The sequence below is a fragment of the Passer domesticus genome, chromosome 7 (genome assembly GCF_036417665.1).
Source record: "Passer domesticus isolate bPasDom1 chromosome 7, bPasDom1.hap1, whole genome shotgun sequence".
Classification (NCBI taxonomy): domain Eukaryota; kingdom Metazoa; phylum Chordata; class Aves; order Passeriformes; family Passeridae; genus Passer; species Passer domesticus.
Window position 1 is genome coordinate 38432008 of NC_087480.1, and position 25054 is coordinate 38457061.

The window sequence follows — 25054 nt, forward strand, 5'->3', positions numbered from 1 at the left end:
GACAGATCAGAAGAGAAGTGACAGCCCAGCAGAAAATCTGCACATTCTGTGAAAATCCAACAGCAAACATGACTGGACACGTGGCTGAGAAATTAAATTAAGTACTGGGCATTAAATAATACTTTTAAACAGGTAAAAACATGTCTACCAAACTCCACCAGTACTGGCTCTTGCAGTAAGTTTGAAGCTAACAAATAGTTTCTTTGATGGCAGAGAGACTCTGTTCTTATCCTCATGCAAACATACACATTCCATTGCATTATTTTTTCTTTTTATTGCCAGATGTCAAACTGAGATAACAACCAAGCCTCTAACAGCATGGATATTTGCAAGAGAGTAGGGTTAGATGGGATATTTGGAAGGAATTCTTCCCTGTGAGTGTGGGCAGGCCCTGGCACAGGGTGCCCAGAGAAGTTGTGGCTGCCCCTGGATCCCTGGCAGTGCCCAAGGCCAGGCTGGATGGGGCTTGGAGGAACCTGGGCTAATGGAAGGTGTCTCTGCCCATGGCAGGGGGTGGCACTGGATGGGCTGTAAGGTCCCTTCCAACCCAAACCACATTCTGGGATTCTGTGGTCAAAGCCAGACATTTATCTTCTCAGATCACCAAGATTCCTTCCCACCTATCTCAATACTGACACAACCACGTTCATTTCTGCCTATTTTTTTTGTTGTTGTTATTTTTAAGATTAAGTTAATGGCAGGAACCCCAACATCAGCATCCATCATTATGTTGATTTTTCATTCCTCAGTACATTTACTTAGGAATAAGAAAAAATATACAGGATAAATCACTTCTTTAAGGTCCTAGCTAAAAGTGCAGGTGGAATTATTTCCAGTTAGTGTAACCAGTCAAAAAAATGTTCTAACAAGCAAAATCCACTGAAATAAATTACAATAGTCCATGTAAATGTTTTCTAATTCAGTTTGTATGGATGACATATAAATACACCACACAGATAGGTCAGCAGGTATGGACATAAGACCCAAGCATCCTGTCTGCTGCCCAAACACCAACAGCTCCCACTGCCATGCACTGCTCTTACCCAGTCCTGTCACTGTGACCGTGGCTGGCCGGGACTGAATCCTTCCAAACTGGTTCTCAGCTTCACACACATAAGTCCCTTCATCACTGACCCACAGATCTATAGGGGGAGAAAAGAGCTGACTCCAACATCTGAAATAATACTGCCCCTCCCTCTCCACATGGACACCATGTCCCTGTCTCTCCCACCTTCAAACACTCAGTTTGAAACAGAGCACTCCTTTCCATCAGTCACCAAGTACAGAAGCAATGAAAATATAGAAAGGAATTAAAAGCTAATTAAGAAAACAAAATAATATTGCTTAGCATAAGAGCGACTGAAGTGCTGTAAAATAATCAAAATCACAAAGTCACTTGCAAAGTTTTGATTATTACCGAAATTAGGATGGATCTAAAACACTGAGTTTGGAACTGATTCTCCACAAAAAAAAAAAAAAAAAAAAAAAAACCCACAAAACAAAAACCAAAAACAACTGCACCAAAACAAAAGAAAACCGACCAAAAATGAAAATTCATGGCTCCTCAGGATCAGAGACCATAGCCAACATGTACTTCAACAAAAATTAATAATAATTTGCATGAAGACAAAGCCAATGACCAAACACAACTCATAGCAAAATGAACCGCATGTCAACAGCAACAATGTCACCATCACAAACACAATCTGAGGTAAAAATCCAGTCTTTTTACATAGCTAAATTAATGGAGTCATACAGTAACCTAAATGCCTTGCAAACATCTTAGTTCCTCGTGGAATTCTGTTCTTTTAACGTTGAGTCTACCTACTCTGGATGGCCAGTGCGCCTGTCCTGAGCTGGCTGCTGGAGCTGAGCGCGAAGGGCCGGGAGAAGAGGGGAGCCCCATCCAGCCTCCTCCACGTGACCCTGGGCTCAGGGTAGCCCTGCACGTAGCACGGCAGCGTCACGTTGGAGCCCAGATCCGCGGATTCGTCACCCGGCTCCTGTGTGAAAACGGGCGGAGCTGGGGAAGAGAGCACGCACAGAAAGTGAGCACTGTAACACAGCAATCCCACTCCCTAACACCACTGATGACCTCAATTTATATCCCACTGTGCACAGGTTTTCTTCCAACATTCAACTCTAGAAACAATTTAAGTATCAGCATCGCTAAATTCTTTGTCTTCTGCAAGCAGTGCCATGCGTTCAGAAAGCAGATGTGCCTGACAGGAACATTTAACAGGATGCAATGTGTCAGGCCACAGGCAGATGGAAAGAATTAGGAAAGGAGGAGAGGAAGGGCTAAATTACAATAACCTCACATAGTAACTCAAGTTTCTTAATTAATTCTCTATTTGAGAATATTGTTAGGTTGAGGTTTTAACAGCTTCCTCCTCCTGTGCCTCTCTTCCTCCCCATAACTTTGCAAAAGTAGTAAGACTGAGCTGAAAACAGATGGGCTTTAAGGTCCCTTCCAATCCAAACCATTCAGTCATTCCAAGCAGGAGTCCAAATGGGACAAGGAAACTGCTTAACCAACACCACCAAAAGGTGTTCCCAGCACACACAGAGATCTGTTAGAAAGGTTCAGGGAGCCAAGGCACCACTCCCTGACCAGTACAGAAACTCTGCAATCCGAGTGTGGCCCATGCAGGTTTTAACTACTTACAGCCGACATCTAGAGTTATCTTGCCAACAGCTCTCCCTGCTTCGTTGGTGGCCACGCACGTGTAGTCACCAGCATCCAGGTCTTGGGTTTCTTGGATCTTCAGAAGGCCCCGGTAAATATCAATAACGAGAAATGCTGATGCCCTCAACTCTAAGTCACCTAAGTCCAGATAGAAAAAAGGCAATATAACTGTTTATATCAAATATATATCTTTATTTATCAAAATTATCCCCACAAAACAGTGTCCAAGTTTGAGTTAGCTGACAACATAGCTGTATGAACTCAGCAGATGAGAACTCTGACTCCCACTCAACCAAGAGGAAAAGTTCATTAGTACATTAAATACATCTTTTTTTATTTATTGATTCCACAAGGCAAAGACAAACCCAAGTATCTCTGGGCAGAGACCAGCATTAGGACAGTGTGTCAGGCTGTATTCCTCCTTTCCTAATTAGAGGCTACATGAAAACAAAACAATAAAGGCTACAGAAAACTGTTTTGAGATTTTTGTAGCATGAAGCTAAACATGCTCGGAAAGAACGAACCTTATGTAAGCAGGCAGGAGGCTCAGCTTTGTTTTACTATTATTATTAATTATGCTACAGTGTGTTAATTCCCCATATTTAAATAGAAGCAGGAATTTATGCCCTAGAGGTCAATGCCATTTCTTCTAGATTTAGACAATTTTACAGGTCAGTCACTGGTTAAATACAACATAACGCTCTTGAGAGAAATGAAGTCAGTTCCAGATCATTGTTCTAAATATTGCTGCTAAATAAATGACTCAATCACCAAGCAATGAGCACACCTTTAAACCACTTCACTTGAGGGGGTGGGATTCCAGTTGTTTTACATTCCATAACAGTCGTGTCTCCAAGACCAACCAGAATTTCACTCTGAACTACGGTCAATGTTGGGCCCTCTAAAAAGAAACGAGACAGAAAAGAAGGAGCTCTTCACCCAAAGTATAGGTAATTTTTAAGATATAAACCATGAAAGACTATAATTTTCTCTCGTTATATGGGAAGAATGTTTACATTAAAAATCAAACAGACCTAAAAGTGGAAGATAAATACTGGGAAACAAGGAAAAGTAAAGTCTGGTCCAGAGCACCTGAATCATATGCAGAATGTACAGGAAATATAAGGAAAAAATCAGAAAAGTTTCACCATGCAGAAAGTACAAGCACGAAATCATACTCCTCCTCCAGCCAGATGTTGGTCATAAAACAGTTTAATGCTCTGCTATCAATATTTGAACACAGTATTTTGATACAAAACTACAATTTCTTTTCTAAAGGATTAACTCGGGTTTTCCAGTCTATCCCATAGTAAGACCCTACTTTAGGGGGTTTTTTAACCTAAAAAGATTTCTTTCTACAGAGAGCATCAAGCTCTAAATACTACCTAACAATGCTACTCAGGTTTGAACAGAAAACAAAAGGGACATTTGTGAGCTGTTCAACATATCTGAGGTTTTTGAAATTTCTACCATTATGTTCTGCAGGGTCAACAGCTCCTCCTTTTTGATGAGGAATTAGTTTATTTTTAAAATTTTAATACATAGTTTTTCTCACTTACCGATGTACGTGAGGATGGATGTCTGCTTCTCTGTCCCAGCTGAGTTACTTGCCAAACAGCCATAAATTCCTGCATCTCTGGGAATTGCCTTTCTTATGATTAAGGTGCCTTCTGGGGTCATTCTGTACCTGAGAACACACAAGGGACCAAGCAAAATTGTTAGAAAGAACAATGATTATATCCACATTCCAAGCAGCCATAGTAGCAAGAGCAGATGGTTTTATAAATAGGTGTTTCTGGGGTTTTTTTCATCATGATAAACACTATTAGTACTATTATATCTAGCACTACATTTTGTGAAAAGTACATAAATTAATCTTGTAAAAAAGAGAGCTCCCTTTCTGGAGAAGGGAACTGAAGTGTTTCTCTGTTAGAGATGAGGTAATTGCAATTAAAGAGTTATCAAAGTAAAGATTGAGGTAGTATTTCCAAAACTCACAGACTCCCGTTGAAGTAGTAGAATATTTTGGCACTATTCAAACCTTCTTTCTCAGATATGATATTAAAATAAATTGAGACAACTTCAAGTCCCACCTGCTGGAGCCAATGATAAACATATCATTGAGTGTCCACACAACCGTTGGCTTTGGGTAACCCGTGGCAGAACACCTGATGGACACTTCAGAACCTTCTGTAAAAGTCTGGTTCTTGGGTGAAATGACAAGCTTTGGAGGTTCTACCAAAAGAAATTAAAAACAGCAGTTAAAAACATCTTGCTAGAAAACACAGGTTACAATAATAATTTAATTCCCATTTTCAAATAGCTCCACGCTGAGAAAGTAACCAAATGAAGGTCAGAGCTCACTTGTTTCCACTGGCACAGTCCAAAGTCTCAGACTAAGCCACCTTTATAAGAGGCATTAGGTCAGAATTCAGGTATTGGTCTTCCTGAGATGGGGTTAAAAAAGCAGCAACAGAGTCAGTTTTGACAAACACCAGACAACGAGCAATGTGGAAGGTGTTGTGACCCCATGGCAGGGATCAAAACAATATGAGCTTTAAGGTCCCTTCCAACACACACCATTCTTTGATTCCATGACATTTAATCAGACTACTGGACACTAAATCCCACAAACCTTCAGGTGGGTCAACTGTCAGCACGTAACCTGAGAGATAAGAATGAAAGTCACAATATATTATGCAGACATACAAGTGGAGGAGAAGTGACTCTGCAATGTAAACAATTGTAACGGATGTTATGGATTTCAGGGGTGTTTTCAGTAGAAAAGCAATTGGTGAACTCAATAGAATTAATTCATTTTTAACCCACAGTGGTTGTGGACTCCCCACCCCTGGAAGTGTCCAAGGGCAGCCTGGACAGGGCTTAGAGCAACCTGGGAGAATGGAAAGTGTCCCTGCCCATGGCAGAGGGTGGCACTGGATGGGCTTTAAGGTGTCTACAACACAAACCATTCTGTGATTCCATAATCCTTAGACCCATTACCTCAGTAAAAAATGAACACCAAAGCAGCTCACTTGGGCAACAGACACTTTCTACAGTATGTATGGTTTTGTCTTACAGTGGCAAAAAGAAGACCCACACACATGGATAAAGTTAGTTGAGACATGAAACTGACTGCTACAAAATAAGTAGTACCAATCTTCATGTTTGGAGCTTTGTCATTTGCTCAACACTCTGTATTTTTCAGAGAAAAATAGAGCAGAAAAAAATTTGGAGTTATGCCAAGAAGGTAATTCTCCTTTTATCCATCTGGGCAGTCTCTTCCCTGGAATTCTTCCAGATATTAGCACATTCATTCTGCAAGTCCCACTGTGATCATCCAGACCTGCTTTCTGCTCCTGCCTGGGATGTACTTGAGTATCAGGGTTGCTTTGTTGAGCCAAGTCACACATGCTGTCTCCTGGGCTATTTTTTTATTTTCAGCTGTATTCAAGTTCTGGGCACTGGGAAATGCCCCCAGCAGTCCCCCACTGCACATCTAAGGCAGCTGTTCAGAGAGCAGGACAGCACTCCTGTCACCCCTTGGCCAAACAGCACTTGCACACCTCTTACTTCAGCACTGACAATTCTTCAATGCCCAAAGGCAAAGAGACACTTGATTTCTCTTGTGGGCAGGTGGAACACATAATAAATCTGCTTAGTTCCTGTAGGTGTGGCTGGACACTGCATTGTTTAACAGTGCTCCCTGCAAGCAGGTGCTCTAAGTGCCATTCAGTGATGGTGATACCAGACAGACACTTGAATGTTTTTAAATAACAAGGTGAAGGAAACCCACCATGGTGTGGACAGAACATTAACTGCCACATGTATGATTTTATTCCATCTATACATTTAAATAAAAAGATGCACCTGAATGCTCCAATTCCCAGTGCTGGAATTCATCACATGCCCAGATTGCTAACCCAAAACATCTATACCAATACCAACCTAAACACAAGCCAAAGTCTCTCCCCATTACACAGCTGTGCTGTAAAAGGAAAAGAAAGTTGCAAGACTCAAGATAATCCCTTCCTTTTCTGCTCTTACACCAGAACACGTGAAGAACCAAGTGTAGAAGAACCATAAAATCACATTTAGCATCACCCAGATTTCTGGGGATTAATGGTGTAGTTGAAATTCTTCAAGGGGAAGGAAACAAAAAAGCCACGACAAATCAATCTCTTCACCATGCACACTGTTTTGATTTTTTAAAAAAGCACTCAAATTCCTACATTTTCTCCTCAAAATAAATATTACTGAGATATATTTATGAAAAACACCACAAACAAAACACCAAGTTTCCACCACATGCTATATTAATTGAGCCTAAAAACTATGCAAATAGCAAACTCATATTTCACCTACCAGGCTGTAACAAAACCAGAAAGAAAAGGTTTAAATGTTCAGTCATCAGCGAGAAACATATTGAAAAACACATAGGATCACCAATGTTTCACACTCCTGGCCAATCTCCAGCCTCACACATATGCAACATAGTCCTCTAGGCACCTGAAAGAGTAAGGAGCCCCCTCATAAATTCATTTATGTTTCCATGCAAGACCAATCTGATGGGAGGACTTGAGCAACTCACACTACATAACCACTCTTGCACAACTCCAAATTTGAGCACATACTTTTTAATCCTAGCACTCAATGGGCATCAAGACTCCTCCGGATTTATCAAACCGCATTCCAGGACCTTCCAGAGTGCTCTGGGCAGCACCCCCAGCCTACAGAGAGGCCCAAGTTTCACACAGGGCTGTGCCCACCTGTGTCCTGGTTGTGGGGAGCAGGGGATGGGGAGAGTGTGTTCTCATGACCACAGAGCACACAACTGGGGCACAAACTCAGCCCCACAACGACTCCAGGCTGTGCTTGCACAGATGCTGGCACAGGAGTCACATCAATGTCCCCTTTCACAAACAGCAGCATCAAGCACTTTCAAAACAAGGGTTTACTACAACCCCCTTCATCAGAAAAAGTAGATGCTGGGTTATTTTTAGAGCGACCAGCATTTGTTCTCTGCCTTTACTCAACCCCAGAGAGAAAATGGGGATGAAAGCAATGTTTATTCTCTTATGATCTGAAATTCAGAGATCTACATGGAGCTGGTCCAACAATAATAAAGGGCTTCAGGATGAATTTAATTTGATGCTCTGAATTACTTACAACTACACAAAACACGGACCCATCTCCATCGACTAACAAGATTTCAAATTTCCCTCTTTGGCATGTTAATAATGACAAGCCCATAAAGCTGCAGCTCTTACATCTGGCCATCTTATACTATTTACTGCCAAATAAAAACTGTTTTTTGAAAACTACTCCAGGCCCTAACAAGCACTACAAGCTGTACATGACAATCACATACTGAGTATCCCCAGAAAACTGATGGAAATAATTTTTTCCAGGCAAATGAAAATGATCACAAGTAACAGCATTTGCAAACCCTTCAGATACCATTTAGGTCCTGCATGCAACCATTGGGAAAGCTGGCAGTAGATTACTTTTTCCAAACAAGAGGCAGGCACTACTGCAGAAAGCTGAATTCAGCTGCAGCTTAGTGTTTCCTATGTATTTATTTTGTTCTAAGCATCCTATATAAAAAAATTAAGAAAACTCAACTCTGACTCTCAGCTAAGGCTGTCTGAGCTGCCCAAGAGGGTTCTCTCAAATATGTTTGAAAGCTGTCAGCACTACCAGGACCAGCCAAAATGTAATTCCCAACCATTTGATATGATTATTCCACATATATAAGGGATTTGAAACTGAATATTCTGTTGTGGCAGCAGTAAAACTCTGTTAGATTTACTAGAAAAGAACACCAGAAGCAATTTAGTCAGTGTATTAAAGCTCCCAGCTGAGCTACAGACATTAGGAAGAAAAAACCTAAATCCAGGAAGAGATGAACAAGGGAGAGGCACTTCTCTTGATGCTTTTGACATGCTTGAATGAGTGTCTTGATGGAAAAATACTGTACAATTCAAAACTAGGTTTTCCAAATGCATGGGGGTTGAGGTTTTTCCATTACTTTTTTCCTTTCAGCTTTGTTAAAAATTTAGGTTAGAGAAATCTAAATTAGTTAGAAATTAAGTTATAACTGTGCTGTAGCAATTGAAGGGTAATTCAAACAGCTATTGAAAAACCACACTTCATTCTGCTGTGTTTTGTACTAGGCCCTACACAAGTGGTTCCACATCTACTTACTCTACCTTGGTAACCAATATAGGAAAAATGACATCCTTTTAATAACTTTTACAACTCCAATTTCGATCTCTGTTTTGGAGCACCTTAGAGGTCAAGCTATTCTATTCAAAATTTATTTTTTCCATAATTCTAAGTTTTCCATTAGCTAACAAATTACTAGAATTAAACCAGAAAAGTTAATTAATGACAGTACCCCTCTCTGTACAGAACATGGCGCAGCACCATTGCAAGTAGAAATCTGCTGGAATCACCTACAAGTGACAATAATTTTCTTTCAGTAAGATTTTGAGTTCTGGCTCTCCTCACCCATAGACAGGCACCAAAGAACCAAGGTTCAAGCCTCCACACAATCAAGGCAAATAGAAAAAAAAAAATCCTGCAGTGCTTCAACATTGTAAAAATATTTGCTCCAATACCAAATATTGCATTCATGATTTTTTTTTTCCTTTTATATTTGTTCCTGGTATACAGCAAAAGCCCAGACCTAGATTTGTTTGGTCTTGTTCAAGCTGCATTTTTTAGTTCTGACTGATTTTTCATGAAATCACACAATGGTTTGGGTTGGAAGGGATATTAAAACCCCTCTTGTTCCACGCCCTGCCATGGGCTGGGACATGTTCCATCACCCCAGGTTGCTCTGAGATCCATCCAGCCTTGGACATTTCCAGGGATGGCCTTTCCAAGGCTGTGGGCAGCCTGGTCCCACAGGAGCCCTGCACGCGGTATCCCGTCGCTACCTTGCACGGTGAGGAAGACAGAAGCCGTGGCAGAGCCGCCCTCGTTGGCAGCAGTGCAGCTGTAGCTGCCCGCGTCCGACAGCCGGGCTGGCCTCAGCTCCAGGGACAGGTTGGCCAGGACGCGGAGGCGCAGCGGGTCCTGCAGGCGCGCGTCGCGCCCGTGCCGCTGCCAGGTCAGGTTGTAGCGGCCCGCGCTCAGCACCAGGCAGCTCAGCACCGCCGCGGCCCCGGGCACCACCGTCACGTTCGCGGGCACCTGCAGCACGGGCGGGGGCTCTGCGGGAACGGAGAGCAACACAGTCAGAGACATGCTTCAGCGACCTCTCAGCATTTGTGCGTTCCTGATAAACAGCTCCAGACACACTACAGAACAAAAAAAATTGTAATATTTAAATATTAAAATATTTATCTAATACGTTAGGTGTTAAATAATTTAATTAATTGAGTTATTTAATAATTCCGGTTTAATATTTGGTTTCATCTGCCAGGGCAGCAGCCTCATTCTCTGATGCTGAGCTACCTGCCAGGAGCTCACATCACAAGGACACACTTGGTCTAGATCCAAACTACCACATCGTGTAGGATGAAAAATCACATCCTGTATGAGAAGAGGCAGCTCAGTGTTTTCTGAGCACAGCCAACAAGGGATCAATGTGACAGCAACAGGAGGGAGGGAGACAGGATCACCACAGGCCTCTAAGTCTGATCTCTGCCCTGGGTGTGACCCCACCTGGTGGCATCTGAGCTATGCAGCAGATTTTTACAGGTTGTATGTGGAAAAAAATACGTTAGTAGGAAATTCTTCCAGCAGCAACAATGGAACCAAGTTAACACCATTAACTTGACCTCTTTTCATGATGGATTCTATACAAAAATGTGGAAGGAGAAAGCATCGATACTCTTATTTGATTAAGGACCTCATGAAGTAGGGTAAGAAAAGGGAAGGTAACAAACACAGTATACAGACAGCCCTGACAGACAGCAGACACAATGCCAGCTCCTCCTCATGCTGACTGAAGGGCACCAGAAGTTATCAGCATCACTGGACAGAGGGGCCAGCCCAGGCTGTGCAGCTGGTTAAGGACACACATCTGAGGTCCCTGCTATGGCGAGGGACAGCTAGAAAATTCAGGAAGGAATATGCAGGGAAGTGAATCAGAGAGGAGGAAAGGGAAGAATAGGCAGGAAGGGGCATAAAAGGGGCCTGTCCCCTGCAAAGCGCTACCAGCCAGTGCCCTGTGTGCCCCAGCCCTGGCCTGACCAGCACAGCTTGTCCTCTCTCTCTAGTAAATCCCTTCTTTAAGTCTCCCAGGGTAACCTCACTCCCTGTCCCTTCTCTGTATCCCTGCAAATATCAAGTGCCAGCTACTGGGGGACCGGTGTGAGTAGACTGGGTGCCAGCTGCTGGAGTCAGACCAGGGGTTTAGGAACCCCATGTCAGTGGCACCAGCTCCTGGGGGGCCTGGGGTCCCAGCCCCAGCTCTTGGAGTCCACAGTGACCGCAGGCAGTGCTGTGCTGCTGCACACCAGCTGTCCCTGGGTACATGGGATAAGCCCTGGCAGCCAGGCAGGAGGGATTCCTGCAGCTATGTACAACATCCTTCAACTCTCACTCCACTCAAATCTCTGGGAATTTCATTATCTTTTCCTGTACATATTTTATGTTGCAACTCCCAGTATTTGTTATCTGCTTTCTACCTGACCCATCTGTACAATTCTACATGCTACTAGAAAAAAAGCAGATGCAGTGATTTTCTACTGAAATTGAACTTTGAAACCAGAGATGGCTAAAACAGCAGCAGTCATTCTGCTCCTCCCTGAGATATTACTGATCAAGGGGGCAACACTTCAAAAAAGAGAATGAATTATTTATGACTTTATGTATTCCCATTAAAATATCACATATATTCCATTTGGTTTTCCCCAGACTGGTTCCTGAGCAAAGAGAACTCTGCAATAAATAATACTTTGAGAGGGATGCTTGTGCAGAAATGAGACAGCTGTAAAAGCAAGACCAAATCTTTATCAGTACACACTAAAACACAACTACCCTAAAAAAGGCAAGGATAACAGAATAAAAATAAAAAAATAAGAAAAATCAGTATTTATTAATGGTTAAAGTTACTCCTAAGCCCAGAACCAGCCATAAATCCTCCTCCTCAAGGTCTCCTGGGGGGTCTCAGATGAGGTTCACAAGCTCAGTGCTGGATCCCTGCACAGCACTGTGCAATGGGTGTGCAGCTCTGCCTCCCTGCAAACACAGTCCTGACAGCAATCACCCCCATTGCCAAATCCATAGATTTTAACCCATGCAGAGGAGTCAGGGAAAGCTACACTTGCTTACTTAAGAGAATTTCTCCCCTGTACTTTTAGATTTGGGGTGTTTGTGAGAAACAATAAGCCCTCTACTGCTTTCCACAGGCTTATCATCAGATATATTACCTAAACTCAGAAGAGAGAGATGAGGCCAGTACCGGACTGGAATCCCCATCTTTTGACTGTCAGTCTAGTGGGACAACACATGTTTTGGGCTACCCAGCCTCTGCCCACAGCAGTGCTCACACTCAGCCATCCCCCAGCACTTTACTGGCCCTTCATTAGGGTGCTGCACAAGCTAACGAGCCGTTTGACATTTTAAAGATTTAATAGGAGTAAGAGTCAAACACAAGTGCTCGCTTTCTGCGAAATGAGAAAACGTTGGCACAGCTCCAGTACCTTTCACACAGCAGTTGCCAGAATGGATTATCTGTGCTATACTGTCTGTCAGCTGGGTAAACCAAGACCACTTGAAAAGATTGTTTACTTTGCTTCAAGAAGAAATTTCAAGTAATTTTCTTGCAAATATTTGTACACAAGGATTTCAAAGCATCTCCCTCCCATTAATCCTCTGCAGGGCTCCAAACAGAACAAATTGTCATGTTTACACAGTGACTCAATTCCAGGCCATCTCTTGTGCTTTGTAAACAAGGGGATATGGGATTTTCCCCTTATTACTTTTGGCTTTCAAGTGCTACCAACATCACAAGAAAAAGGTCAGTATTCTCCTTCACGTTTCTCTTTGATGAGGAGAACAGTTGCAATTTCCAGACTGATAATCTTTATGCCCACAATTGCTTGTCCTCCAAGCCATGGTTTGAGACAAGCATCTGAAAATATCCTTTCTGCTTGAAGGATTTTTGTGGCTAAAATATAAACCAGTGCTCTAGAACCAGAACTTGGGTTAGCACAGATGTTACTGTTCCCTTCTACTCACTGCTTCATGTGAATTAAAGGATGTTCTTCTCCTCAAATTCATCCCTTGGTCCAAGAGGACACTTTCTCTACAAACTTTGCCTTGCATAAAATCAATGTTATCACACTGTTTTCTTAGAATCTGCTCATAGTACAATGAAAGGAATATCTTTACCTGGAAAAGGGAAGGTGAAGGGTTATGGAGCCACCCGAGCTACAGAGAAGGTTATTTTAGGGAATACATAATTAGAGTGTTCTCAGGGCAGAGGAGAGAGAAAAGAAAGACAAGAGTCTTTGTTCGCAACATGCAGCAGGGGAAATTCTGACCAGACATACAAAATATTTTCCTAGTGGGGGTACTTAAGCACTGAAGCCTGCCCATGAACTTGTGAAATCTCTACCCTTGGGGACATTCAAAGACTGATTGGACAAGTTCCTGAAAAACATAATCAAGCCTGGAAGCTAATTCTCTCTCAGCTATGAATTGGACTAGATGACTTCCAAAGGTGCCTCCAGCCTGAATTGTTTTGTGATTCTGTGACTCATAATCCACCTGGAGCAGCTACTGCAAGAGATAAGAGGAAAGACAAATTTAATTTCAAGCCATTAAATGAAACCCTGAGTTGAAAATGTTCTTCTGAGTTCTCCCATTCCTCCCTGTCACAGATTAACTGCTCCAGTGTTTTTCCAGCTCACCAGCAACAGTTTTCACTTGCTCCGAGACTCATATCTGATCAACACCAACACAAGGCTGTATAGAATGGATCTTTGCTACAAACCAGAAATTATTTTTCCCTCTCACTCTGTCTGCACTGCAACTGTGAAAAATTAAGTAACAAAATTTGCTATAGTATGGGCAGGAGTGTCATCCATCCACCCACAGACAGAAATAAGCCTGTTTGTTCAGGCTTATTAATTTTGAATAAGTTTATTCAAAATTATCTTTTTGATAAGCCCTGTTTTTTACCTCATTCATTTTACTTCTTCATCTTTATTACCACTTTTAAGAAATTCAAGGTAATAGATGAGATTTCCAATAATTTACTGAATTTCGTATTGTAAAAAAGAAGAAATTTAAACAGAACTTTCTTACTTCCTTGTCTATCAGATAACACATATCAAGCCAACATAATATTGCTACAAAGTGAAATCAAAATGAGAACAGTTGGAATCTGAGATTTAAGGTTTGGATTCTAATGTCAGATCTATTCTGCTAGTCCAACTGATAGCAGGAACTAAAACCAAACCAACTTTGATATTTAAAACAGGTTTGTTGAATAAATCTTAGCTCACCTGTGGACATGAGTGAGGAAAAAACACAGTAATTAAAAACACAGTTAAAATTGGGAATGTATTTTACCAGCCCCATGTGCTTTTCTTGTGTTGTAGCCCCAGTAATCCCCCCAGAGGGCGGCTGGGACGCACCTGACACATCGAGGAACGTCTGCGCGCGTCCTGTCCCCGCGGTGCTGCTGGCCACGCACTCATAGAAGCCCTCGTCGGACACAGACACCTGGGCAATGTCCCAGCTCATGCTGGATGATTCCCTGCAGGAGAAAAGGGCACCCACTGAACCCCTCAAGGAACCAAGAGCTACACTAGCTTGGTTTCTTGACTGCAGACACAGGAGAGTTTCACAATCATTAAGAGGTAAAGACAGACCCTCTGATGAATCAAACTGGATGTCACTTTATGGACTGCATTTTCTCCTAAGATTTTGCAGAATGTCCCACTTGCATACCAAAAAATAAACCTTTAGCAAGTCAGCATTGTCACACAAGACCCAAAGCCAGTGTATTTGCTGTCATTCACTCAGCTGCTTGTGTTGTATTTACCACCTGAGAAGACACATTCCTTGTAGCCAGCAAGTTTCTGTGCAGCACCAGTGTGTGTTACCAAAGGCAACAAGGTCTCATCCTCCCACCTGAGCTTCCCAAACTCACAGGTACAGCAATCCAGAGAACCACTGCAGGTGTTCTCTAGATCCTGGCAAAGCCAAGGCTGCTGGGCAGTAACACCACGCTGGTATCACACACAATGTGAAAGCAAGAAGGGAATAAAATTGTAGCTATGTAGGCTGCTTACATGTGCTTCAAAACAAACATTCTCCGTTTCTCATAATACAAAACCACATTTTATAAACTTCTGGTGCTACAGACACACAGAGGACAACATAAATGAGCAAACCAGTGGTTCTGCAGTATCCCAGTGCTCCCCATGGCCTGTTGCTATGGCACATAAACAAAACTGATAAGCACCAAAATATCTGTGAGAGCTTTGGCAAGTCATTGCCACATTACAGGAAAACACTACATTAATGACCCCTTTGTTTGTCTGAATAGATTGATTTATCAGCCCTTAAAGGATACAGAAGGAACAAGAGACTTGGAATATGCATGGAAGGTCAATGCTGTAGCACCATGAGACAGACAATCCAACCACACCACAAATGAAAACAGTGTATGGTGACCTTAAATGGCTTTCTACTTGTTCCCTCTTACTTCATACTTACTCTAGATAACCTAATATATCATACTTCAAATCTATGACATTTCCCAGTGCAATGCTGGCACATGGACGTGGCAGCAATTACCAGCACTAAAGAACAAGGTGGTGTTTCTTCCAAATAACGAGTGAGAAACTCCTTTATTTCATGGAAAGTATGTTAAAAGTGAGGTTAGGCAATCCTGTTCTGCTTCCTTCCTGACTTGTGCTACATGCCAGATGTCAAATGTGGAAGCCTAGAGAACAGAAGCACAAAGGGAAATGTGCCCAGGGGCATGGAACAGCTTGGCAAAACAAAGACCTGTGGTGGAATATTAAAGAAAAATTTAGAAATCAAACCAACACTGGCAGCTAGGACTAACACACAGCTCAGGGCATCTGCTCCACACATGGGCACTGGGTGAGGAGCTGTAACTGCACACAAATCACAGCACATGTCATGGGATAATTCAGCACCTTCCAGCACCATTGTTATCTACCAAATTCACTTTACTGTACATGCTATCTGCTGACTGGGCTGTTTGTGTGGGCAGCTGTGCAACTACAAACACTCAAACTCCACAGCCCAGATGACTCCCTGGCTCTCAGTCATGCAGAGAGCACAGTGGTGCTTGGGTTGTATCAGACCTCACCTCCTGGACACCCCCACCATGCTGCTCCAGACCCAGCTGGGAGCTCACCAGCAGAAGGCTATGGCTCACAGGCAGAAATGAAACCTATAATTTCACTTCCTAGCACATGGCTTGGAGGGATATATTCTGCATAGTTTACTAGACTTGAATAGCAATCACAAATAGCAGTTGATTATCAGTACATTTTTAAATTATCATGATTCTTTTGATCGACTACACAAACCGCCTTCCTTGTCAGAATTTAACATCTTATTTTTGCTAGTTCTAATCTCTGCAGGATTGGTGGGATATGCTATTTATAACACAGAATGGATTGTATAGACACTTTAGTGCTCAGTTCCCACTGCCCACTGGAATGAGGTGCTCAACTACTGCTCTTGACCTCCTTTATCAGGTTGGTAAAAAATGCACTGAGATATTAAGCAAAACCCAAATTTTCTTACTACACTACCACAGGATGCAGAAATATAGAAAGACAAAGCTGTTAGAAATGTTTGTCAAATGTTTTTTTCCTAACATATATTACTAATTTAAAATTAGGAATTATTACTGCAGCTGATAGTACCTCTAGAATCAAAGTAAAAAAAAATAAATTCACATTTCAAAGTCTGTTCTCCTCACAAAACCCTGAGCCTGTAGTCATTCTAAGGGTATTTTCACATAGACAACTGTCACAATAGAAATACAATACTCATAAATCATTTAGGTTTTCAAATAAATATTAAAACAGCAGAGTGAAGACATCTCGACACCAAAATAAAACTCATTCAACGCAGAGGAATACTACAGTTCAAATCTGCACTAAACTACTAAGCTGGACAAACCCTGCCTGGAACTTCACTAAAAATAAGAGGCAAACAAGCCAAGCTGAATTAGATCCTATTTAACTGTGACCAACAATATTTGGCTTGAGATATGTTTTGTTAAATTAACTTGGATGATGTGTTCATTCATCTGCTCTGCAACAGAAAAAAGAAGAACGCAGCCGAGTCAGCGGTGCTGGATGCGCGAATAACGAGGAGAAGCGTGGGGTTTGCTACCTAAGGAATGGAAAACATTACACAGCAGCCCAAGTACGTGCTGTGCTGGGGCTGACTATGTGTCAGTGGCACCTCATTAAAACCCAAACCACACCAAGCTGCAGCATTTCCCACTGCCAGCAGTGCACATGGGAGCTGCAGGATGGGTTTACTTGGGTACGCTGTACCTGCTGGGGAACGCAGAGTTTAGTCTTCAGTGTGCTCCTGAGGTGCTTTGGGCTGCACTGGAGGCTGCTGACACTGTTTGCTAGGGCACCCTTTTGGTTTTAATAAACAGAATTAAAAGGGGCACTTTATGAGTATTTTAACTAATTAACCTTTTTTTATTATTCTCTCACCCTACAGAGAAAGGGCACACAATTCTTTGTCTATACAGAAATCTGAAGAGCCTTTTGGTATATCTGACATAAATTTTGCTATTTTGAGAGATTTTCTGAAGATTAAGGTTTCTAGGGCAGGTGATAGGACATACTTCTAGAGCATCCATGAAAGGCATTAAAAATCAAACAAATTAATGTATGCCCAGTCATCTACATATCACTGGGGCCAGAGTGAGGGGTGTTTTTAATAAACAAAGCTAGTTACCAGTTTTGCATAACATTTAAAAATATACATTAAAACCATTTGCCTTTTAGACCCAGTTTATTCTAACTTCAGAACACACATCTGAGGAGAATTTAGGCCAGAATCTTACAAATCCCATCATATGTACAGAGTGTACACCCTCCTCTGTACATCATATCTAGATATATCTTTCTATATATAAATTTTATCAATATCTCCATAAAATACAGCTTTCCTGATAAAGAGCACCAAAAATAATAGACTTGAAGTAGCAGGATGTAGACAGTACATAGCAGTAAATAATAACAGAAATCATAAGCTATAAATAGGAAATGAAGCAGCATTGTGAAGAAAGGTCACTACTTACTTGAAGAACTGATCCACTCCCAGTTTTACTCCATTTTTAGTAAAACGCTGAGTAAAAGGTATAAGGCTATCAACGTGGCAAGGAACAGAGCCTGGCTGTAAATAATATCCTGGAGTCTTCATGGGCATTGTAACTTTAGGGGCATCTGAAGAAAGAAAACATTCCCCAGAAAGTATATTAACAGCTACTAACACACATCATATCCTTTCCTTTTATTAAAAGGAAGCTCAATTTCTGATAAAGCTCCACTACTTAGGTACTGACCATCATGAACTAGAGACAGAATTTTGGAAGGAAACAGCACAGAAATTATTTGCATAAGCTATAAAAGCATACAAGACCTCAATTTCAACTGACTCAGATGAGACAAATGAACAGTCAATTGAAGTTGAAGTCACTTACCAGGAATAATACTAGAAAACAAAACACTTGAAATTCTCTGAAAAAGATAACCATCCTTGTCATAGCCCGTTATTTTAACAAAAAAAGCTTCATCTGGTGGAATGAAGTCAGAAATATTCCATATTCCATAGGGTTTTCTGTCAGGATAGTATTTCACAGGCAAGGTCTTAAGGAGTTCCCCTGTAATACTCAGAAGTTCCAGTCGGTCTACTCTAGCTGGAAGCAGGATCCCTGTGGTATTCAGCAGCATGAAGGTAGGAATCCCTAGAAAAACAGAAACACACTATTTTAAGTGCTAAAGAAAACAGATAATTAAAACATGAAAGATTAAATTCCATCTGCATGGCTCACTACCCCATGAATGCAGCATTCAGCTCCAGCCCTTACCTACTGAGTAGGGAAAGACTAAATTGTGCTCAGCTGAGCTCTGCTTATTAGCCATGAGGAGACCCAGCTGGGGAGAGTTTAAATTACTGATTTCCAACAGGTGTTTCTGAAAAAAGCAGCTTCTTTATTAACTCCTCACCATGCCTCTATTTCAAAGCCTTTTGCTGAAGCTCCAAAAATAACAGAAACAGCACTGCAATTTTGTGGTATAGTTAGGAATATCTGTATTTATGTCACGCAGATACAAAGCCCCTTCCAGGAACCAGCCCACAGCATCCCCAGAGTTATCACAAAGCTCATCATGGAGTTGTACTCGATTTTGGGGGCCTGAAGCTATTTAACATGGACTGAAGTGGAAACAAACCTTTCACTGGCCTGCTGGATGTTTTTTTGAAGTCCAAGGTGGGCTTCCTGGAGAAGCCAGCCCGGAAGTCGATGGTGCTGAGCCCCGTGATGCGCACGGAGTGCCTCCCGCTGCTCGAGGTCTGCAAACAGGCAGCACATGGAATCAGCACTGCACAGAGCTGAGCCAGCCCTGAGCTCAGGCACTGACTGCAGCGTGGCTAACAGCAGCACAGACAGGAGCCTCATGGCCAAGGTGGTAAGGAAAAGCATCTTGAATAAAGCTTTGCTTTCACATCCAGGCCCTACAGTTGTGGTGTCAGCAAAGAGAGACAGTTTGTCTTGGAAGTAAACCATACCAACAACACCACAACTCCCTGCCAGGTGCTAGCACCTGCAATGGCAGTGGTCTGGGAGTTAGGACCATTAAAAACTCTACCAGAAAATGGTGAGTGAATCAGAACTCAACAGAAAAATCTATGCATTAAAGGTGCTTCTCTTCCCCAGACAAGGGGAAACAGAGGGTGCACAGGTACCTCTCCCCTCTGGTCTGTACCCTTGTACCCTCACCTTGTCATTCTGTTTCAACCAGCAAAAAACAAATCAGAACAACCCCCAACCATCCATCACCCTTGAACAGCCTGAGCTTCATGTTCTGGAGAGTACAGCTGATTTGATGCACCTATTTCAACTTAAAGAGGAAATAATTTGATGCACCTATTTCATCTTAAAGTAATTATAAGTTACTTCCTATGATTCTATGCAGAGAAAGAAAGGTCAAGTGCTGCATGCCAAAGGTGCACAGGAACCCATGGCTTTTCCTCCTCGCCTACTTCTACACCCTTCAGGTGTCTGGAAGCTTCCACTGAGCTTTCCCTGGAGTTTACCCAATCCATTCTCAAAGTCCTGCAGCTCTCTGGGAGAGGTTACTCCAGAATACCCTCTCTGACACAACTGCATGTGAGTTTCAAACTAAAAAGTTGTTTCTTCTAACTAACAGCCTTTGGACAGGCATTAGAAACCATGACAAATCAATGTCTATTTGATTAAAACAACGTATTTCCTTCTATTTAGTTAACCTTTCACCTCAGAAATAGCACCACTAAAGCCTTTTTTATGTAAGCCAGCTGTTAACAATATAAAGAAATATTTAATTGTGCCAAACAACTCAAGGTATCAAGCGTTAATTGCCAGTTAAAATTTCATGAGATAAACTCAGTGATAAAGTTCTGTTTTTATAGCTTGGTGCATCTGTATAAGGAGTTTATGGTGTGAATAAAATTTTCACAAAGCTTAAGTCTTAAAATCTTTGTGTAAATAAACCAAGCCAGTGACTAAAGCCAAGTAAACAATCCACAGAAAAATATACTGGGAAATAATTTCTCTTTATGAATTACTCAGACCTTTGGATATTTGCAACTTTTAAGGCTGGAATAACCTTATTAAATTTCACCATTTCCTAATAACAATAAACACATCTCTCACTGTCATGTTTCAGAGCTGGAGGTGTTTAGGCAAACACTAGGAATTAGTTTATCCCACAGGACTCCTTTCCAATTAATATCTTTAGGTCTCTTCTCATTATTTGTAGTTGAATATGGATTACAGAGACTGTGCATTAGCGTTTCCCCTCCCAGGCTGGATGAGTATAATCAGAAGAGCAAATACATATTTGTGAAATATGCTTTCCTGTCTTGCAAACAACATCAAAAAATTGCCCAAAATACAGGTATCTATGAAGAAAAGCATGACCTGGCTTGCTCATAAAATTTAGATTTAAGTATTTCAACTACATATTCGAGAGATTTTCTTCATTTCTTTTTTAACCCAAAATACATCAATTTGAATGTTTTAGCCATGCTTTCCATAGAGCTGGAAACAGCATTATGCTGAACATTGAAAAAAACACCCAAAAAACCTCCCAACACGCAAAAAACTTGCAGCCCCTGCCTGCAGGAGCAGCCTGATGGCTTGGCAAGGCTGCTGTCCTGCTGCCAGGCGTGCATGCCACCAGTGGCAGCCTGGGCTCAAGGGGAATGTTGGCTCTGCAAGTGTCCCACCCCGAGGCCAGGACTCCTTCCCAGCAGCCAGCACTTGGGTGCTGGCACACACCAGAGGCTCAGCTCACATCACACAGCCAGGAGCACACAGGGCTCCTCCTGCACTGTCCCTCTGGGCTGCAGGGCACTGGATATTTGTGCACTGATCCCTCACCCTAGAAGCCTTCGACAAGTGACAGAAGCGAATCCTAAAGCACTGACTTGTAGGAAAAGGTCTCAAGACCCAATGTGGATCGTGTTACCATGTCTAGCAGGACCCAAACCTTTTTCATTTTTAAGACCCCATCAGGTTGTCCCTACTGGTTTTTAGCACTTTTGGTCGTAGAACCATGGAATTGGAAGGGACCTTAAAAGGTCACCCAGTGCCATCCCATTCCATGGCCAGGGACACCTTCCACTATGCCAAGTTGCTCCAAGACCTGTTCAGCCTGACTGTGGACACTGTCAGGGATGCAGGAGTAGCCACAGCTTCTCTGGGCACCCTGTGCCAGGGCCTACCTACCCTCACAGGGAACAATTCCTTCCCAATAGCCCATCCAGCCCTCCCCTCTGGCAGTTTAAAACCTTTCCCTCTTGTCCCATATATGTGCCCATATAAAAAGTCCCTGTCCCTCATTTGATAAGCCCCCAGTCCTAGACAGACATTCAAACAATTCTCCCCAGAGCTGCTGAGCTCAACATGCTTTTGTAGCTGCAGTTCTGCAGCAGGATCAACAGCTTCCCCAGGGCTGTGTGTGAATTAATGATCCTTTTCAAAGCACCTCTGTGCTTAGGGCAGGGACAATGCACAGCAGGATCCATTCAGCACTGCCTATAAAGTGCCTCACCCGGGTGCCTTCCCCTCCAAAAATGACTATAGAGTATTTACACTGCTACAATGGAATAGTTCAGTCAGAAAGATCTACACCAGTAGGATTGTTTCCACATCTATTTAGGAAAGCTGGGATCATGCAGCTTTACCTAATAAAGAGGTATACAACAATATTAAATACAAGATCACAGGACATTCACTGTAACACAGACTCAGCTGTGAGTATCTATGATAAATAACATAACAAATACAAACCATTTATATGCTACAGGACAATCATACAGAAGTTCTGCAATGATTTTACCTTAATTGTCCATGTTCCAGGCTCTGGATCTTTGACATTTACTACCTTTGCAGAGTTGTGGATATTTAGCAATTCATTCAGTCCTGATCCCTTACTGAGCTGCTTGCCTGAAAAAACAGAAACAGGAGGTAAATACATGATGGAGTAAACACAGTAATGCTTTTAAAAAACAGAGAGTAAATACAATATTGTTTTGTACCAATGTATTTCTGATACTTACTCACTACTTAGCAGTCAATGACATTTACAACAGTCAACATTTCCTATAATTCTCTGATAGAATACTGAAAACGTTCATTTATATGTGAGTGATTGTGTGCAGGAATTGGCTCTCTAGAGAGGGATTTTGCTCCCTAAAGGCTGACCCTGAAGAATCATCAGCCCTAAAACTCATCTGGCTCTTTCACAGCACTAAAGGGAAAGAAGAAGTGGAGACTGGAATGTCCCAGTGCCCATTTTCAAAACCTACTAGATTTGCCTTGGGTAATTTCAGTGAAACCCTGTGGATTTAGATGCATGGAGTTGATCAATGAAAAAGTTCAAGAAGAGCTGGGGTCACAGCCTCAGGGAAGCCTGACACTTGCACCAGGACTGTGTGTTGTCATGGCTTGAACACAGACATTGAGCAAATCTCTCTCCTGTAAACAAGAATGCCTCAGTGCAGGACAGACCAGACCACATTGCAGGGATCCCATCCTGGGCATAAAATATTTCCCAGTTACTCAAGCAATATCCTTAGGCAAAAGTCATTCAGAGTATACAAAACATGATCTGAATTTATTTCTGGAGTGCTGCTCCAAGTTCCTAGGGCATCAACTTAATAATAAACAGATCTGCTCAAAATAGCTTAAATTACAAATTAGCTCCAAATATGTCATTGCATTCCCCATCACACACTGTTCAGCTGGAGATGGGCAGGGGAGACAGGTTTGGTTCTGAATGTTCTCTGTTCAAAAAAGCTAGACCATGGCTGAACTTTCCTCACATAAAACCCAACAATCATGTACAACCCTTAAATGATGGTTCAGGGAATACAAAAACAGATGACAGGCAAAAGTGTCCAGTAATCTGGAATGCAAAGAAAAATTGTAACAAAGCAAATGGAACTGAGATGAAGTGAACAGAATAAGGAAGTTTTCCAGTTTCCTCCAAGTGAAATAAAACACATGGAATATTGTGAAAAAAATAAAATATCAGAAGGGATTTTTCCTTCCCTTTTTTCACTATCACAAAAGAAAGTATGAAGTATTTCACCTAGAGGATTATGAATCTCCATTGCTGGCGAAGGACCGCTCAAGGACACTGTAACTTCCTTCAGACTGGGATCAAAAGGGATCTGCCAAGTATTTACAGCCATGGACAGATGGTCTGTAGACAAGAGATGCACTTTGGAGGCTTGAACTGCTTCTTCAACCCACTTTAACACCTAGAAGATAAAAGAATAGTTGTTACTATACTATCAGCAATACTAGCTGCTGAAATATTTTCTGCTGAAATGCCTCTCTCTATTGTCTTGTAGAGATTCCATATTGATTTATTTTTAAAAATGTGAATATTTAAAGGAAACTCAACTTTAATAGAAGATACTAGCAAAGCCATGGTCAGCATGGTGTTTAAAGGAGTACACTAGCACACCTAGATACATCTCTACACAACAACCACAGGTAAATTTTAAAAGGAATTAGGGATACAAACCTGTGGGCATTTCTTCTCATCAATTATTAGTTGCATGAAGCAACAAGGAAAATTTTCTCATGCAGATGTACTGAGTAATCGCTATCTCTGCACTTTTCCAGTTTTTTTTTTCCCCCTAAAACACCTAATACAAATTACTGTTAGGCACAGCATAGAGGTGGGACTGGAGGGGAACATGGTTTTGGAAAGTATGTCCCTGCAGGGCACAGAGGCTCCCACACCAGGGACGGGACAGCAGCCCAGTGGGAGAGCCCACAGTGAAGGAAAGGAAGGGTGTGAGGAAGAAGAGCAGCCACGAGAAACCCATATGTACTGACCACAACCCCATTCCTGATGGCAGTGGGGAAGGAATCAGGGGAGAAGCTGAGTTGGGCAAGTGGAGGCAAAGGTGTTCCTACCTGTCTTTGCTTCCCACCGCCTGAAGGAATAATTGAATATCTATTTTAATTGGCAACAAATTAATTTTCCTTAAGTCAACTTTGTCTTGCCCTCAACAACAACTGGTGACTTCTCTGTCATTATCTCAACCCACAAGCTTCCTCAAACCATTCCTCCTCTGCAAGGGATGAGTGAGTGGCTGAGAGGGAGCCTGACAATCAGCCAAGGGAAACCCACCACAACCAACCCAACCTTCCCAGAAACACACCTGGTTTGTCAAACTATACGATTTTGCATCACTTTTGTACATCACAGAGCTGCAGCCTATTTTTTAAATCCCACTGAAGTAATACTGGGTTTATGAAACAATGTGAATGTGACTCAGAGTAATACTGAACCGTGGTTTCAAGCTGCAGTTGACCATGCTGGCATTGAGAGACATCTTGTAAAGGAGAACTGTCTTGTTTATGTCAGTTCAAGACTTGGAAACCAGCAAGAAACTAACCTGATGTGTTACCCCTCAGTACTGGGGGTCTCCAGGGCAAATCCTTCAACCTAGGACCCAATTCAACACATTTCCCAGAAGAATCTCACACCCCTAGCTTATTGTGCATTACTTGCCTACTTTGTTGTTTAAAAAACGGAAATATGCCCTAGGTTTGTGTGAGAGATGACTTTGTGATAGAAACTAGATTCCAGCCTC

At 42.1% G+C, this 25054-nt stretch overlaps 1 protein-coding gene across 1 annotated transcript in view; it reads right to left on the reverse strand.

Moving 5' to 3' along the window:
- HMCN1 (hemicentin 1) overlaps positions 1 to 25054 on the reverse strand; it is a 164368-nt gene that overhangs the window by 97354 nt on the left and 41960 nt on the right. The window contains exons 5-17 of the mRNA XM_064427772.1: positions 23533 to 23704; positions 22279 to 22385; positions 19126 to 19246; positions 18375 to 18638; positions 17973 to 18117; positions 14290 to 14411; positions 9634 to 9909; positions 4783 to 4924; positions 4249 to 4376; positions 3477 to 3590; positions 2669 to 2827; positions 1829 to 2023; positions 1044 to 1142 (exon numbers count right to left, since the gene is read on the reverse strand). Of these exons, the coding sequence (XP_064283842.1) occupies positions 1044 to 1142; positions 1829 to 2023; positions 2669 to 2827; positions 3477 to 3590; positions 4249 to 4376; positions 4783 to 4924; positions 9634 to 9909; positions 14290 to 14411; positions 17973 to 18117; positions 18375 to 18638; positions 19126 to 19246; positions 22279 to 22385; positions 23533 to 23704 (2044 nt within the window). The remainder of the gene's footprint in view (positions 1 to 1043; positions 1143 to 1828; positions 2024 to 2668; positions 2828 to 3476; positions 3591 to 4248; positions 4377 to 4782; positions 4925 to 9633; positions 9910 to 14289; positions 14412 to 17972; positions 18118 to 18374; positions 18639 to 19125; positions 19247 to 22278; positions 22386 to 23532; positions 23705 to 25054) is intronic.